Source organism: Falco peregrinus, chromosome 5, assembly GCF_023634155.1.
Source record: "Falco peregrinus isolate bFalPer1 chromosome 5, bFalPer1.pri, whole genome shotgun sequence".
Lineage (NCBI taxonomy): Eukaryota > Metazoa > Chordata > Aves > Falconiformes > Falconidae > Falco > Falco peregrinus.
The window spans coordinates 70,036,612-70,054,098 of NC_073725.1; the positions used below are offsets into that span (position 1 = coordinate 70,036,612).

The 17,487-nt window shown below is 65.1% G+C and overlaps 1 protein-coding gene across 1 annotated transcript; it reads left to right on the forward strand.

Moving 5' to 3' along the window:
• Positions 1-5,783: 5,783 nt before the first annotated feature.
• Positions 5,784-13,121, forward strand: TMEM59L (transmembrane protein 59 like). Its single transcript, XM_055804842.1, has 8 exons — positions 5,784-6,063; positions 7,886-7,991; positions 8,279-8,373; positions 10,217-10,363; positions 10,460-10,559; positions 10,885-10,996; positions 11,140-11,257; positions 11,526-13,121. Exons 1-8 carry the CDS (start codon positions 5,914-5,916, stop codon positions 11,685-11,687), a joined length of 990 nt encoding a protein of 329 aa, XP_055660817.1. The 5' UTR covers positions 5,784-5,913; the 3' UTR covers positions 11,688-13,121.
• Positions 13,122-17,487: the final 4,366 nt, after the last annotated feature.

Consider the following 17,487-nt stretch of genomic DNA (forward strand, 5'->3'; position numbering starts at 1 on the left):
GGAGAAGCGGGGGGGGTCCCGGCTGGGCAGCGGGCACGGGGTGGGAGGGGGGGTCGCGGCCGCCTGCCGGGGGGCGTTGGGGGGGGGGGGTGTCCCGCTGCCCCCCGCCGGGGGCTGGGGGGGTCCGTCACCGTCCACGGGAGGCAACGCGCAGCCCCGAGGTGCGCCCGGAGATGCCCCCCCACGGCTCCCGGGGCCGCTCCGCATCCCGGGAGCGGGGGGGGCCGCACCACGCGGACCGGCACCGCCACGAACCGGGAGAGCCCCGCGGGGGGGAGGCTCGGTGCGGCGCCCACCCCATCCCCGACGGGACACCCCCTGGTCGCCCCGCGCCCACCTTGCGGGAGCTGCCCGGTGCCCCCGGTACTCACAGGCGAGGGGCTCGGCGCGGGGCAGGCGCGGGCAGAGCAGCAACAGCAGCAGCAGCGGCGGCGGCAGCAGCGGGAGCAGCGCGGGCAGCGGCGGCATGGCCGGCTCCGGTGCCCGTCGGTGCCCGGGGCGGCGGAGCGCACCGGCACGTTCGGGGAAGTCCCGAGCAAGTCTGAGCAACCCCCGGTTACCAAAGCCCTAAATGCCGCCCTGGCCCCGCCCCGCCCGGCCCGGGCCCGCCCCCGGGGGGGCAGAAAGGCACCGGCCCCAGGGCCCCCCGCCCCGCTCCGGTACCGGCCCCGGGACCCAGCCCCGGCACGCCGTGCCCGTCCAGGGCTGCCGCGGGATGCTGTGCCCCCCCCACACACCCCGCCTGCCCCGGGGCCGGTGTGTCGTCCCCCCCAGCCCCCCGGTAGGTGAGTAAGGGCCGCCTCGGGGACGCCGCCCCGCGGGTGACTCACCGGGAGCCACCACGGAGCCTCCCGCGCCCCCGGGGCTGCTCCCGGGACTGTCCGCGCCGTCGGGCCGCCCCCCCCCCCCCCCCTCCCCCCCCGCCTCCATTCACACTCATTAGGAGACCAAATTGAGCAGTTTTTCAGGGGGTGAAACCGGGGATATCTTCTGTAAATCCCGATGGTTTTTATCAACTGCATCATCTCTGTTTTGTTTTTTTTTTTAAAAAAAAACAAACTAAAAAGGTGGGAACGCCCCCCCAAGTGGCTCCAAGCCCCCGCAGGGTTGAGGCTGTTTGTCCCCGGGGGTCCCCAGCAGCCTGGTGCTGGTGGCATGTCCAGTAGTGCCACCGGCATGGTGGCAAAGCCGTCCACTCGAGCATCACACCCTGTCCCACTGCCTCCTCTGTGTCCCCCCAGGACTCGGTGCCCCCAAGAGCTCTGCAGACCCCTGGACGGGTGGCAGAGCCCTGGGACAGCATGTCCTGTCCATGGCAAGGCCACTGTCCCCAAGCATGGTCTGTCCCCAGCTGCGTGTCCTTTCGGTCAGGGTGTGGGATGGGTGCAGGGGGGGTGCCTGGGCCATGGTGTCCCCCCAGCAGAAGGGACATGGAGGGACCCGGTGACCCTGACCCTGAGGTTGGGGCGGGGCTGGGAGCCCCAAGGCCATGGGACCACTGTGGGGCTGAGGTTTGTAGGTGAGGCTGGGGGAGCATGGGGGGGGGCGATTTCCAGTCCATGGGGACATTGACCAGTGCCTTTTCCCTGTCCCTTTACTCCCTGTCCCAGCTCTGCACCCTGAACCCACTTGGCTGCAAGGATGGGGACATTGCTCCCTGAAGGGAACAGGGCATGGGGAGGGGGAGACCCGGGGGGTGGCAGGAGACACCTGGGTGGCCCAGAGTGCCCCTCCCAAAGGGGTGACACCGTGAGCCAGCCCCTGCCCCATAGCACAGGGCGGGGGGCTTTGCCCCGCAGCCATGCGGGGACAGGGCGGGTGACATGGTGTGGGAGTCGCTGAGGGGTTCCAAGGTATCTGGCACTGGCCAAAGGGGCTGCAGGGATTAGAAAACAAAATAAAAAAAGAGAACGGGAGGGAGGCAAAACAATGCCTTTTCCCATCGTCCTGTTTTTTGGAAGCTTCTGATGTGTTTTTGTTGAAATTTCCCAAAAATGTCAGCTCCGGGAGCCACCCAGCCTGAGAAACTCGCAGTCTGGCCGAGTGAATCACAGCCGCCCGGGGGCTGGCGGCCGCCCGCGATCCTGACCCACCGCCCGGACCCCCCCGGGAAGCCACCCTGGGGTCAGAGCCAGCGGTGGGTGCTGGGGGGGAGAGGAGGAGGAGAAATCCCCCCCCCTTGCAGCCAGAGTGGGACCAGCAGCCCACCTGCGCTGCCTGCCCACACCGTCTCCAGCCGCCTGCTTCCCCCCCGCCGAGCCCCTCCGCTTCCCACCACAGTGTGGGATTTAGCGCGGCTGTTCTGGGAAGCACGGATGGGGGGGTGACACCTGCCCTGGCGCTGGCAGAGGGGACACGGCCAGCTCCCGGCAAAGGCATCGTCAGAAGACGGCTTGAGACTTTGTTGGGGGGTCAGGGGGAAGGTGGGGGGATAGTGGTGTTGGGGGGAGAGGGGACCGTCGGTCAGGTTGTCACCAGGTGGCTCAGGGACATTCACCCTTCCTGACCCACGGCAGCATCCAGACCCAACACCGCAGGATGGGGACAGGGTGGGGGGACGGAGCCCACCCTGAGCAAGCCCCTCCATGCCTGCGGTCCCCAGCGGTGGGCAGTGCCGGTGTGGTGCAGGGCTGCGGCGGGGGGGCAGCGGGGGGGCAGCCGTGATGGCAGAGCCGCACTCCACTCTGAGTCAGCGCATTGCCCAGGGACAGCTGTGGTCAGCGGGCAGCTGTGGTCAGTGGACAGCTGTGGTCAGCGGGCAGATGTGGTCAGCAGGCAGATGTGGTCAGCGCTGCCCTTTGGCCGTGACCTTTCAAGGGCTGCTCCCTCCTGCCCACCAGCCGCCGCACTCACAGGCACCCGCCAGGCTCCCGGGGGGCAGGATCCGGCCCAGCAGCCCCCTCTGACCCCCGGAGCAGGCTGTCAGCGTCAGCGCAGGGGTCCCCTGGGGCTGGCGCGGTCCGGCCGCCCCCCCCGACGTGGCTTGGTTCCCAGGGCCTCTTTGCCCTGTTGCAGTGCAGGATCTGGCCATGGGGCCCAGCTCCCAAATAGCGGAGCCCACATGGCCACAAGCTCCCTGCTCTGCCCAGGCAGGATGTGACTCCCCCCAGGATGGAGCCAAGACCCCGGGGTGGCCCTGGTGACATCCCCAAACGTGCTGAGCATCCTCGGTCCAGCTTCCCACCAGCCATCACCTTCCCACCAGCCCTCCATCATGTGTCACCGGGGCCAGGCCCAGCACATCTACCCTGAATTAGTCTAATTACTTGATTTCCCAGCCAGAGCTCACTCCATAAAGTCCTTGGACAGAGACAGCATCTGGCTCAAGGGCCAGGGTGTAAAAAACAAACAACAAAAAAACCCCAAAAAACCCAGAGAAAGCGGGAGGAGAGGCGCAGCGGAGCTGCCTCTGACTGCCTGCATCCTTTTAAAGTGACCTGAGGGAAAAATAAAGAGGCTAGAAATGCAAAGAATCCAGCAGTCAGAGTTTGCTTTATATTCCTCTCAGTCACATTTCCACATCCATGGGTAATTTATAACCCGCTTAACCCCTTCCCTGCCACCCCCCCCACCCACCCCCCACACAACCCTTTCGCTCAAGAGCATCCTCACAGCGGGCAGCCACACCTTCCCGCCTCTGTTTGCTTTGGGAAGCACAAAAAGTCCCGTGATGGAGTCTGCTGAACTCTAGAGGGGGAAAAAAAATGTGGTTGACGTCGAGGGGGTGCTTGAGCACGAGGGATGGGCTCTGCGGGGTGGGAACATGGGGTGACGGGTCCCCTGCCCACGGCGGGGGGGGGACCGTAGGGATGCCCCAGCCAGCGTGGGGGAAGCCTGCGGCTTCATGAAAGGCTCCAGGGGAAAAAAATGTAGGTCAGTAGTGATAAATGCAAAAGGCATCGAGTGTTTCTGGAGAAGGGAGGAGGGAGGGCGGTAAATATTTGCCAACTGGGATATTATTGCCTGGGAAAGGGGGGTTTCTATTTAAAGGTGAGTGGATGGAGCATGGGCCGGCGCCAGGCATGGCCCAGGCAGGTGCGGTGGGAGCATTGCCCACCGGTGCTGCTGCCAGTCGATCCAGTGGATTTGGGTCCCCTGGCGGGGGTCGGGGCTCCGGCTCCAGCTCCGTCCCTCCCGGCCGATGGAAACCTCACCTGCGGTGCAGTGCCGTGATTTACGGTGACAGCTCCCAATCTATCCCATTTACTTGGCCATTCGTCACCGGTGCTGGACACGAGGCCGAGGGGCTGGCAGGGCTCCAGGAGGGGGAAGGGGGGAGCGCAGCCGACCTGGCAGCCCCGCCAGCCCGGCCGGAGCACATTTTCTCCCGGCCCTGGTTTGATTAACAAGATGAATAAGCTGGCGGAGCGCAGCGGGGCGAGGAGAGGCCCCACTCCCTGCTCCCGGGGGGGCATAGGGCTGAGCTCCCCAGCCACCTCCCAGGGGGGACCCGGCCATCCCCACCCCTCTCCCCCTTCCCCAGGGCACAGAGCACCCCTCAACCCTGAGCTGGGAGTGGGAGACCCCCCTTTCCCCATGCCGGGGTCCTGCCATGTGTTCCCCATTAGGGCTGGAGGTTAGCGAAGCCCCCAGCCCCCCTCCTCCTCCTCCTCCCCCCCCCGGGCCCGCTTTGGGGTGCTGCCATAAATAAGGCTAACGGGCAGGGCAGCGGCGAGGCGGCGAGCGCGGGGCCAAGCCTGCGCCTTTTATGTCTTTTAAACCCTGGGAAATCGAAGCTGTAAATCTGGGGTGTCAGGGAGAGCCCAGCGCCCTGGCTGAGTGGGGCCCTGCGGAGCCAGGGTGCGGGGGGGACCCACCAAGGTGGCTCCGGGAAGCCCCCAGGAGGGAGGCACGCCTGGATCTAATGCTGCCCTGGGGGGCACGGTCCCTGGAGGGGTGCTGGGCTGGGGGGCAGTGAGACTCCGGGGCTGCTACTCGCTGGTACTGGTGTGCTCCCAGTGCCAGGGCAGCCCTGTCTCTGTGCACCCCTGCTGCTGTGTGCCCCCTGGTCCCCATGGCCCCCTCGGTCCCCATGGCCCCCCCAGTCCCTCTGTGCTGCTGGTGTCAGTGTGGTCCCAGTCCTGCTGCTCCCCTAGCCCTTTGCATCCCCTAGTCCTACTGCACCCCCTTGATCCCTCTGCATCCCCTGGACCCCTGCATCCCAGTGTCCCCCCGCATCCCAGTGTCCCCCTGCCCCCCTCACTGTGTCCGCCACACCTTCTGGTCCCTGTGTATCTCCAGGTCCCCCTGCATCCTGTACCAGAGCATCTCCTGGTCCCCAGGCCCCACCTTGTCCTCCTACATCCTGTGGTACCCTCGCATCTCCCAGTGCCCCTGCACCCCCCCATACTCCCACACCCCCTGGTGCTCTGGCACCCTGCATCCTCTTGCACCCTCCAGTGTCCATGTACCCCTGTATCCCCCTGTGCCCTGACACCCCCATCTTCCCGCACCCCAGTGCCCGTGCAGCCTGCATCCTCCTGCACCCACGGGTACCCGAGTACCCCCCTCCCCTCCCATACTGCCGGTGCCCGTGCACCCTGCATACTCCAGTGCCCGGGTACCCCTCCATCCTCCCGCATCCCCAGTGCCCGTGCACCCTGCATCTTTCTGCACCCCCAGGTACCCGGGTACCACCCCATCCTCCCGTACCCCCGGTGCCCGTGCACACTGCATCCCCCGGTGCCCGGGTACCCCCATCCTCACGCCCACCCGCTCCCAGCATCCCCGGGCAGCGCTGCCGCCGGTGCCGCTGGCGGGGGCTGCCGGTGCCGCCGGAGCTGCGGCAGGCTGCGGCGGCTCCCCCCGCCCCCGGCTCCCCCCGCCGCCCCCGCCCGGCGCACGGCGCGTCACGGCGGGGCCGGCGGCGGCGGTGGGTGCGCTCCGCTCCGCGCTCCGCGCCCCGCGCCCGCCATGGCGGCCCGGCGCCCCCGGGCCCTGCTCGCTCTCGGCCTGGCCCTGGCCGCCGCCGCCGCCGCCGCCGACCCCTTCTCGCCCCAGCTGGGGGACACCGCCGGGTGCCGCGGGCAGTGCGGCCGCAGCCTGCCGCGCCGAGCCGCCGCCGTGAGTCCGGCCGGGCACCGGGCACCGGGCACCGGGGGTACCGGGGGTGCTGGGGATACCGGGGGCACCGGGGTACAGGGGGTGCTGGGGGTACCGGGGGCACCGGGTACCGGCCGTGCTGGGGGTACAGGATGTACCGGGGGTACTGGGGCCACTGGGGTACTGGAGGTACCGGGAGCATCAGGGTACCGGGGGTACTGGGGACACTGGGGTACCGGGTGTACTGGGGGTTCTGGGGGTACGGGGGGCACCGGGGTACTGGGGGTGCTGGGGTTACCAGGGTACCGGGGATACCGCAGCACCGCGGGTACGGGGTGTACCAGGGGCACCGGGGGCACTGGGGGTACTAGGTTTACCGGGGGTACGGAGGGTACGGAGGGTACTGAGGGCACCGGGGTACTGGGGGCACCAGTGGTACTGAGGGTGTCGGGGGCACTAGGGGCACTGGGGTACCAGGGTACCAGGAGCATGGGGAACATCAGTAGCACCAGGAGTGCAAGGAGCATCATGGGGGACCAGGGGTACTGGGAGCATTGGGAGGAACCGGGAGCACCAGGGGAAACTGGGAGCAGCAGGAGTATCAGGGACACTGGGAGCAGTGGGAACAGCTGGGGCACTGGCAGCAGCAGGAGTATCAGGGACACCAGGAGCACTGGGACCAGTGAGGGCACCGTGGGCACCAGCCCACCCTGTGTGGGCATTGCCGCTGCACGGCCACACACCAGCCCCCCCCCCCCCCCCCCCCCTTCCACAGGGAGCACCGTGGTGGGCACCGGGAGAGCCTCAGAGCCCCGGTGGTCTCTGCCGCCACAGCTTTGGGTGCCCCCAGTGAGGGCACCCACTGCAGTTTGGGGTGCCTGCAGTGGTTTCGCCCATCTTGGCATTGGCGTGCCCCCCAGTCTCACCTGTGCCTGGTTTGGGGTGCCCTTGGTGGTGGCAGCCACCCCACACTGGGGGTGCCCCCCAGCCCCCCATCACCAGTGGCATGGCACAGCCATCCCCAAGAGTGGTGGCATGGGGCCAGTGGGGCCAAGGACAACCGGGGTGGCGGGTGACACCGTGGTGACAGGGTGGGCCAGCACCACGTGCTGGCAGCGGGGACTGAGATGGAGCTGAGCGCTGGTGGCTGGACCTGGAGCATCACGGAAAGGCCCGGATCAGAGCTGCCGTGGCCGTGCCATGCCAGGGGCTGCCCGGTGGCCCCCATCCCCGAGCCCCCACGCGGGCAGGGCTGTATCTAGGCCAGTGCCTTGGCAGGAGCCAGTGTGGCCGCCGCTGCCATGGGTGGGATGAAGTTGTTTTCCCATCGGGGCTGGAGCTGCCTCCCTGCCAGCACCCAGCCCTGCCTGCTGGCCGGGGCACCCGCTCCCCCCGAGCCTGCACACGCCATGACCCCCACATAGGCTCAGTGCCCTTCCGTCCATCCCCCCAGTGTGTTCCCAGTCCACCCAGTGCATGCACCTCCCCCCATGCACACCCCCCACACCCCCCCGAGTGCAGCCCCCACCTGCTGCCAGCCCACGCCAGGGCCTGGCAGGTGCCGAGCACCCTGACCGAGGCGGGGGGACCCGCCACATCCTCGATGGGGCCGGGGCCACGTGCCAACCCCACCCTTGGGTGCAAACGGGGGAGCGAAGGCAGTTCTCCCAGCCTGGGGGATGCCGTCACCTTGGGTTTTGGGGTGACAACCCAGCAGGGGTCCTGCAGGAGAGCCACGGCGCCTGGTGCCCCCCAGCTGGGTGCAGGGGGCCGCGGGGGGGGGCCGGCACAGCCACCGGGCTGAGCTTGGTGCCAGCTCCACGCTCCCTCCTCCTCCCTGCAGGATGCTGTTCTCAACGCCTGTTACCGGGGCTGCCGGCTGTTCTCCATCTGTCACTTCGTGGATGCGAGTGCCGAGCTGAACACAACCAGAGCCGAGTGTGAAGCAGGTGAGGAGCCAGCGGCCGAGCGGCCCCTGCGCCCCAAAGACCATCCCAGGGGTCCCCCGCACATACCACTGGCACCACCATGACGCTTTCCACACTCCCGAGCATCCTGCCTCCGCTCAGCCCCACGCTGTGCCCCAGGGCTGCATCCAGAGCCTGCTGCAAACCAAGCAGGTTGCAGGTTTACACCCACTGGGTGTAAATCAGGAGGGGTAGGGGGGGTGCTGGGGGTGTGGGGCTCATCGGGGGGATCGAGCCCCCCCTAAATGACCCCTCCTCCTGCCTTGCAGCGTGCGCCGAAGCCTACAGCAACGCAGAGGAGCAGTTTGGCTGCGTGACAGGGTGCCGCAAGCAGCTGCCTGAGGTGGAGAACAGGAAGGAGAAGGTGAGGGGCGGGGGAGATGTGGAGCCCCTCTTCCCCCCTGAACCCCCCAGCCTGTCCCTGGTGCCACCGGCCGAGGCTCTGCCCTGTCCCTGCATGGAGCTCCATCCTGGCTGCTCCGTCCCTGTGCCATCACCCCATGGGACTGCCGGGGACTGGTGGCATTTGCCCCCACAAGGAGCCTGGAGCCATGGAGCCTTGGAGGTGGCTTCTTCAGCAGCCTCGTCCCTCGCCTGACCCCCAGCATGGGGACGTGGGGCATCTTGGTCACCCTGAGCCTGGCAGGGACCAAAGGACAGGGCAGAGCAGGCAATACCAATGCAATGGAGACCCTGCTGAGCCCACCAGCCACCCCCTGCCCGGGACCCCACGGGGGAATGCTGGGACATGGTGGCTTGGTCCTTGGGTTCCACTTCAGGGAGGACTTCTTCCTCCCATGGGAGCTCAGCCCAGTCCCTCCTCTCCCTGGGGATGGAGGCTACAACACCCCACACATGCAGCCCATCCCTCTGTCATCCATCTATCATCCCTCCCTCCCTCCATCCATCTGTCATCCCTCCATCCATCATCCATCATCCATCCCTCACCCCTCCATCCCCAGCACAGGCATCCAGCCCCATCCCTGCCTTTGCTGCCTCCTGGCCATCCCCACCAGCAACCTCATGTCTTGGCGAGGTTGCTTCGGTTCCCCTCGATGCTTTCCCAGGGTGGCTCGGGCCCAGACCTGCTCCCCGCGTGCTCCCACCACCCGGCACAACCCACGCCGCAGGATGCCTGCCGCATCTTGCTGTATTTTATGTCCCCCATTATAGGTGCCCCCACGGAGGGGTGCCGCGGGGGTGCCAGAGGGGTGCCAGGGAGACACGAGCCCGCTGCTGACCCGTCGCGCTGCTTCACCCAAAGCACATAAAATGGATTAACGGGGCTCGACCCGTGCTGCCACTGGTTTCAGCCAGGCAGGGCGATTATGCCAAATTCCCAGGGCGAGAGGTTCTGGCTGGTGACTGTTGCAGATTCCCCCGGTTTTGATCTGTTATCCTTCCCAGCAATTAGCAACGCTTTTTCCTCCTACATTTAATTAATTCAGCTTTTGCCCAATTAATTAAATTAGACTTTGGCCCAAGGAAGAGGCTTTTGGCTTTGTACACGTGCAGATGAAGATAAATTTGTGCTGTAGAAAGCTGCGGCTCCTTCAAAAAACCGCTTTGCAGCTGGTTTTTAAGACCTTCCTGATCCCATTTCCCAGCCCCTCTCCAAGGTCGGGGACGAGCCTCGGGGGGTGACCGGCTGACAGGGAGGGCTGGCACCCCCTTCACCCCCCCAAAAGCATTTTTCCTTTGGGTTCCCAGACAAGCAGGCAAAGCAGATTTAGCATAATAATTAGATACAGAATCTGACCTATTTATTTCCTGTTTGCTGGTTTGACCGTGCAAGGGGCTGTCGGAAAATGTTCGAAGCCAGTGGCAGGGAGCAGCCAAGCGGATTCCAGCAGGGATGCTTTAAAAATAACAAACTGCCGCGACGGCCAAGAATCCAGGGCACCGAGAGGCTGCCAGGAGAGGAACGCCCTCAGCATCTCGGCCGCTCGCTCCTATTGTTTCAAGCGCTGGTGTGAGCGCAGGGCTGCTGAGGGCTGGGTGACGGCCCTGGGGACCACAGCCCCAAGCTTGGTGACCCTCCTGGGGCTGGAGCACAGGCCCTGCATGTCCCCATCCCCGGCAGAAGCGGGCTGAGCCCCAGACCTGAGCACCCAGCTCAGCCCGGACACAGCCTTGGGGTGGGACGTTGTCCGCTGGGGTGGGTGACAGGGGGCTGGCGGTGACACCATGTCCCTGCTCCTTTGCAGAGCCTGGAGCTGAAGGTGCCATCATTCTCCGTGTTCGATTTGGTCTCCACCTTCTGCAACGACATCGTCAGCTCTGCCCAGAGCTTCATCTCTTCCACCTGGACCTTCTACCTGCAGGCGGACGATGGCAAAGTCGTGGTGTTTCAGGTGGGGGTGTCCTGTGTCCTCTCTCTGCTGGGTGCTAAGAGGAGTGAGGACCCACTTGCTCACCATTTTCTCCCTCTTTCCCTGCTGACCCACCAGTCCCAGCCCGAGATGGAGTATCCAGTACCCGAGGTGCCGGAGGTGCAGCCAGCGCAGCCGGGACCAGGGTCCAGCCCCCGTGTCCTGCAGCCCCACACAGGTGCAGGGGGGTCTGGGCTGCTGGGGGGGCACTGGGAGCCTGCGTGCCCTCCTGGCTCTCATCCCATTTCTCCAGAGCTAAACAAATTACCCGCTTCTTGGGTCTGATTAGCTTCCCACACCCCACACCCACGCAGGGGGGGGTGGGTCTGGATTCAGGACCCACTCCAAGAAGCTGCTGGGATCGTCCACACCCCCACCACAGGCGGAGGGTCCCCGTGGGGGAGAGGGGACCACCCGGCACCCCTGCACCCGGTCCGGTGCGGGCAAGGGGCAGGCATGCCCACAGCGGGTGCCCGGGCTCAGAGTCGCCTCTCCCCCGCCAGGCCCCCGGGTGAAGGGGGAGAAGCCCCCCGTGAAGAAGCCACGGGGCAAAGCCAAGGCACAGCATCCGGACCCCCCGCAGCCGGAGCACGACTTCCTCGGCTGCATGTCCAAGTAGGTGCAATGGGGCTGCGCGGGGCCGGAGGGCCCTGGACCTGCTGGAGCAGATGCTCTTCCCCCCAGCTGCCTCCCCAGCTCCCTGTGCCCTGCTATAAACTCGTCCTTTTTCTTTGGTGGGGGGTGGTGGGGTGTTACAGGCGCTCGGGCCTTCCTCGCTGGATCCTGGCTGCCTGCCTCTTCCTCTCCATCATGGTGATGCTGTGGCTGAGCTGTGCCAGTTTGGTGACCGCCCCTGAGCAGCACGTCAAGACCCAGGTATGGGGTGAGCAGTGCTCAGCGCAGCCCGGGGTGGTCCCACGGGGGTCCCTGACACCCTGCGTCTCCCCGTTCTGGCTGGGTGAATCTTGCAGGGTGAAGATGTGGCCGTTCAGTGCCTGTGGTCCCCGGCCACCGTGCTGGGCATGCTGGCATGTCTGTGCTGTGTGGTACGTCCCCAGCCAGCCCCGCGGTGATCCCAGCCGGGGGACAAGAGGGTCCTGTCCCCTGCTCTGGGGCTGCATGGTCCCCTCTGCCTCTCTTCCAGCCTCTGAGCATCAACGGGGACAAGGAGTACCTGGAGGACCTGGATGGCCCAAGCACCTTCCCCCTGCCACCCGTCATTGCTGTCACCCTGTGCCCTGCGCACGGTGGTGAGGATGCGGGGCCACTGCCCCTCAAAGTCGACCTGGACAAGACCATCCTGTAGTGCTCCCACCCCTTCCTGTCACCTCCACACCACCTCCCTGTCACCTTCCCCATGGCGTCATCCCCGGTCCTGCTCCGCTGCCCTGTGTCCCTGGCTCCTGGCGGGGCATCTCTGGCTCTGGCACGGAGGGGACCGGGGGGTGCGATCGGGCTTGGCTCCGCTCTTCTCCCCAGGGATGGCCACTGCGGAGGAGGCTCCCAGGAGCCAGGCTGCGGCTTCGCCTCCTCCGTAGATGTTCTGTTTTCTGGGATCCTGGCTGCCAGCACTCAAGAGCCAAAAGAGGAGCTGCCAGAGTGGGGAGGCCGGGGGGAGCCCGTCCTCATGGTGGGGCGGTCTGTCTCCTCCCGACCGGAGCCCCCAGGGCCCCGCAGCCCTCCGGGCATGGGTCCAGCGCTGGGCAGGAGGGAGCCGGCTGCAGTGGGGGATGGAGAGTGTCTGCAGCGTTCTGGGCTTTGGCTCGGCACATCCCCAGCCTCCCACCTTGGGCTGAGCCTCCAAGGCGCCGTCTCTGGCCCTGAGAACTCCCTTCCGCTGGCCGGAGCCGATTGCCTTGGGGAGCCGAAACGTGGCGAATGGATTTGGTGTTGGCAGCTGGAGAGAAGAGCAGATCTCGCTGCCTCCATGCCCACGCGAGGACCCAGCCAGCCCCTTCCTGGAGCTGTGGAGGGGCCCCGGGATGGCTCCTTCCCCTCCCTGCTCCGTGATGCCTTGCGGGTGGCTGGCCCCAGTGCCGACGGGTTGCTGGGACCAAGCAGGGGACGAGGTGGTGTTTCCCTGCCTCGTGCTGTCATGGCGCATTCGAGCTTGGGCAGGAGGTGGGAGCTGCTGGGATGCCTCCGTCCTGGGCTCAGCATCCCTGCCTGGAGCCGGGAGCAGCTCAGCCTGCGGGGCTGTAGCTGATGGCAGGACCTAGCAGCAGCCAGCCTCCGGGTCCCCGGGCTCACAGCCCTGCCCTGGAAGTAGGGGGCCGGCCCTGGGGTCTCCCAGCCAAGTGGGGTCCCCCTCGGCTCACCCCAGCACAGCCCCTCGGTGTGGAGGGGTCCCTTCCCTCCCCCTGCTCCACAGGGCTCTGCCTCTGCAGCCAGGCTCAGTGCGAGCTGGGGCATCTCCCCATATCCCCACCGTTCTCCATCACTTGACTTCATGCGTCGTTTCGTGGTTTGATTTGCAGCGGCATGTGGTTCATCGGCCCCCAGCCCCCCGTGGGGCCACCCCCGCGCGCGGAGGGATGGCTCGGCGGTCCCTGCCAGCCCCGTGTCCACCTAACACAGTCTGTACAGATTAACTTATTGCCCGCGACTCCCCACCCTTGGGTTATTAGGCTCCCTCCCTGTGCTGGCTGCTCCCCGGCGCTGAGCGGTCTCAGGGGGCCATGGCGTGGTGGGGTGGGGGGGCTCTGGTCCCTGGTCCCCATCCCCGCCGATTTTGTGCTGCTCCATATCACTTTAACCCGTGCAACATATCTGGGGCTGGGGAAACTGGGGGGGGGGGGGGGGGGGGGGGGGGCGAGGGGTCTCGTGTACATTTTGGGGTACACTTTTCATTGTTGCTTTTTGGCCGCTTGGCTCAGTGTGAAGCTCGGGGGGTCTGTGGTGGCTGTGGCCTGGGGGGGGTGTCTGTGTCCTGGCCACAGCGGCTTTCCCCGTCCCCGGGTGCAACCATGCCAGGCTGCGAGCTCGGGGGAGAGGGCAGCCCTGGAGCCCCCCAGCTTCGCTTCCAAAGGGCAAACCCAGCCTCAAGCTGGCTGGGCAGTGCGGGCGGAGGGGAAATAAAAGGTTTGTACCAGATTTGGATGAGTCGGTGGCTTCACGGGGTGCCCATCACCAGCTGGGGAGCAGGTTTGAACCCCCTTGTGGGGCTGGAAGGTGGGTGCAGGTCAGTTCCCATCTTGCCATCCCATCTGTGCAAGCTGAGCCAGGATGAAACCTCTGGCAAACTGGAGAGAGGTCCCCTGTCTGAGCTGTTTTGCAGGGATACGGGGCGATGCTCCCCTCTGCTGCAAGCTGCAGATTTACCGGATCGAGAGATTCAGCATCAAGCGTAAAAGGAGATGCTGTGTTCCCTGGAGAGCTGGTACCGACATCAGTGGGTGCTGGGAAGGTGTGGGGTGGGTGGGGGGCTGTGCACCCCAACACGTTCACCCAGCAGCTGTGAGGAGGAGGAGGCTGAGACAGGGCACTGGGGAGGGCTGCATGCACGTGCTCACATGTGCCTGTAAAGACAGGCTGGGGAACGAGGGCTTTTCCCTCTGGAAACTGCCCACTGAGACCCGGGCACCCATTGCGAGGAGGGAGAGTGCAAATTGGGCTGCGCACACGCGTGACACGTCAGCGTAACACGCCGCAGCCGCCCGGGCTCGAGGGCTGGGACGTGCTCACACGTGCGTGCACCCACCTTTCCCCTGCGGCTTGTGTTTTTCCTGGCGCAGCGCCTGCGTCCACGCCACAGTCGAGCTCTCCCCATGCCAAGCACGACACAAAAGCTCACGCAAGGGCCTGGAGGCTCGTTTTTAGCACTTCAGTAGCTCAGCAGGGTCCCATCCTCGGAGCCAGCAGCGACACGGGGCCCCTGAGAAGCCAGGGCTGGTGCTGGCCTCAGCTGCTTGTTTTCCCTGGGATGTGGAGCCGGGGATGAGGAGGTGCTGCCTGACCCCCGGGAGGGCTGCGGATGGATGCTGGGGTGCGCGACACAAGTCGCAGCCAAAGAAGGATCTCCAAGGGGGATGCAGCGCCTGGTCCGCTGCCTGCCAGCAGCCTCTCCTGCTGGAGCACGGCCCCCGCCTGTCCCTAAATTGGGGCTGCGATGTCCCCTCCACGCAGCACGGCGATGCTGGGGGCTGGAGGGGGATGCTCTACTCTGCTGGGCTCAGCTCGCCAAATGGAGGGGAGAGGGATGGTGTTCTCAGCGCACTGCCTGCCCTGCCTCTGCCTGTGCCGTGCGCAGGATGCTCTGGGCAGCCTTGGCTGTGCAAGGCTGGCATATCCCATGGCTGCATTGCCCGGGTGGTGGGGTTTGGGGGCTTGCACGATGTCCTCAGCAGGTTGGGTGCCTTAGGGTGCCAGGGTGGGCAGGGGGGTGTTGGGGGCTGGCAGGACAAGCAGGAAGAGCTGAGAAATGGCAGCCCAGTGCTGGGCAGCCTTTGGGGTAGGCACAAGCTCATGACCCAGAGCCCCCTGGCCAGGGTCAAGGCACCAAGTGCCCCCTGGATGGCATGTCAGAGGGTGTCTTTCTCCAGCATTTTCCATAGGTAGCCCAGGACATCAGCGCTGAGCCTCATTACAGGCTAGGTGGGGGTGCTGGCAGCTGCTCGCCCCCAGACACCCACTCTGCGGTGATGAAGCAGCAGTTGGGTGCAAGCAAGAGCAAGCAGAAAGACCCCAAGATGGTGCTGCCTGGGGCTGAGACCCCCAACACAGGGTTGTCTGCATCTCCCTGCCACGGGCTGGTGCAGAGGGAGGGGGCAACACACAAGATCGGTGCGGACAGCTGGTAAACCCTGCCCGCTGCGGGCAGCGCTCCGAGTGGGTCCCCTCCTGGGATGGGAGCCGGGCTACAAACCGTGGACAAGCTCCTTGCCTTTAAACTGGAATCAGATTCCGTGTTGCTGGCTCGGGGTGCAGGAAACCGTGCCCAGGAGCAGGTGAGGAGGGACCCCACTCCAACAAGAAGGAGACGCATGAAATTAGCTGGTTCCACTCCCCGCAGCAGGCAGCCGGGGTGTTTTCCATCCGACGCCTTTTCCTTCTCGCTCCCTCTTGTATTTTTTCACGGGGGAAGCAAAATTCATGGTGTGTGGCCCCATCGGCAATGGGCAAGCCAGGCTGCGGCGGAATCACACCCTTCAGCCCATGGCTGGTGATCAGGGCACGGGGGACCATGAGCCCATGGCAGATCGTGTCCTCGTGGCGAGCATCTGTGCACCCACACTCGCCTCAGCATGTCCAGCCACAGGTCAGCAAGAAATCACAGACTGGTAGGTGGGGACTGTTAGCCACGCTGCGGCAAGAAGTGGCCTCAAAAAGTGGGGGAAGGCCAGCAAGCTGCCCCCCACACCTCCACCATGGACCCCCGCAGCATCTCCCTGCTGAGGAGATGCCATCGCTTGGCCTCTGTGCCGGTAGCAGGTGCTGAGGGTCACAGGGGGTCTTGCTGGCTGTGGTTGGGGTCGGCAGCGCCCCCGACCCTCGCCGCTGGCTCTGTGGCTGCGCTGGGCTGCTGTTCTCACCTCCAGAAAATGCCCCCTCCTTTCTCCACCCCCCTTCAAATCTCAGCTGCTGGGAGCTGGCGTGGCTCCACCGCTGCTCGCACACTCCAGCTGAGGAGCCAGGCCACGCGGCGAATGCATTTGTGCACGGATTTCCCTCCCCTCTTGCCGTCTGCTCCCAATGGTGTCGTTTGCCCCTATTTCTCATCGCGCTCTCCTGTGCTGAAGATGACTTCAGGAGCACTCGCAGCTCCTTGTCCCACTGCCGGGTGCCTGGAGCCCTGTGCCGTGTCCCACTGGGATGTCTCTGCTTAGGAAGAGCATTGGGGTCCAGGGATGCCGCACAGGGCAGAAAACCCAGAAACTGGGACAGCAGGACTCCGACAAGTCCCTGCCTTGTGCAGACACGCCAACCCACACTTTTATGCTTTGTGACCAGTTTCTCCAGATTCAGAGTGGACATGGTGTTGGTTCACCTGGGTCTGAACCTGTTGCTCTCCTTCGCCCTTTCCCACTGGCAGCCCAGGGAGATGCTGCTGGGCACGAAGCAGCCGGGGGGTGTTTCTTCTTCTTGCCTCATGTTGGAGGAATGAGGGTCTTTCATGAGAGTCACAATCAGGGTGAAACAGTGGGTTTGGGACCTGCCAGGGCAGGGCTTTTGAAGATGATGGAAAAAAGAGCCTGGGTTATCTCAGCTGGGGAAAGGATATTTTCTAGCTGCTCCAGCTGCCTCTCGCTGCCCCTGGCCTGGCTCCTGCTAGCACATGTCTGCAATCTGGTGTTGTCCTGACCAACACACAGAGCTGTAAATTCAGCTTTAATCCCAACGGAGGTAAGTCTTCATCCAGAGACGGAGCGAGGATGAGGATGCAGGGTGGAGAGTTGGACAGGGGTTCCAAGTGAGCTCTGGCAGCACTGCTGGCTTGCAGCACCTTCCCGACGCTGTGTGTGGGAGCTGAGCCCTTGCCCTTACAAATGCTCCTTCAAACTGTGCCGGGCACCATCCTGGAGCCAGCAGCAAAGCTCATGTGGCCTTCAAAGATAGAAATCTCATGGTGCTGCTGAAATCAGGCAGCCAGGCTGGCGGGGGAGCGTGGTGCTGTGGATGGGCACCCGGGAAAACACATCCATGGGTTTCCTCTCCCTGTCCACCTTCCTATGACCTACCCCAAAGAAGCGGAGCCACGGGTGATTCAACAACAACAAAACCAAACGAAAAACAATCTCCTCGTGCTAATGGGATTGGTTCTGTCCCTACCACGCACATTCCAGCCTGGCTCGAGGGACCGCTTGGGGCGGGGGGGAAGGGGAGGCTAATGAAGCCAAATTATTCTCCGTCTTCAAATGTCAGAGTTCAGCGCGGTGCCGCTGGCTGGACCTGGCGCAGCTGCTGTGCCGTGGTGGTGCTGTGTGGAGGCGAAGCACCCTCTCGGCAGCCGGCACGGAGCACTCGCACACATCCAGCCCACCGCCAAGTGACATACATTTTCCATTCCCTGGGCTTCATTACTTCTTGGAACGCAGACTTCGCTCGCTGGGCCATGAGGGGCTTCGCTTCCCTCCGTGTTTATTTTCGCTGCTGTGTGTTCTTCTGCC

Excerpts from the sequence above, each read along its gene's own strand:
- TMEM59L (XM_055804842.1), top strand. The coding sequence starts at position 5,914 with ATGGCGGCCCGGCGCCCCCGGGCCCTGCTCGCTCTCGGCCTGGCCCTG. Across the intron at positions 6,064-7,885 it reads TGCCGCGCCGAGCCGCCGCC|GATGCTGTTCTCAACGCCTG; the intron begins GTGAGTCCGGCC and ends TCCTCCCTGCAG. Across the intron at positions 10,997-11,139 it reads TTCCTCGGCTGCATGTCCAA|GCGCTCGGGCCTTCCTCGCT; the intron begins GTAGGTGCAATG and ends GGGGTGTTACAG.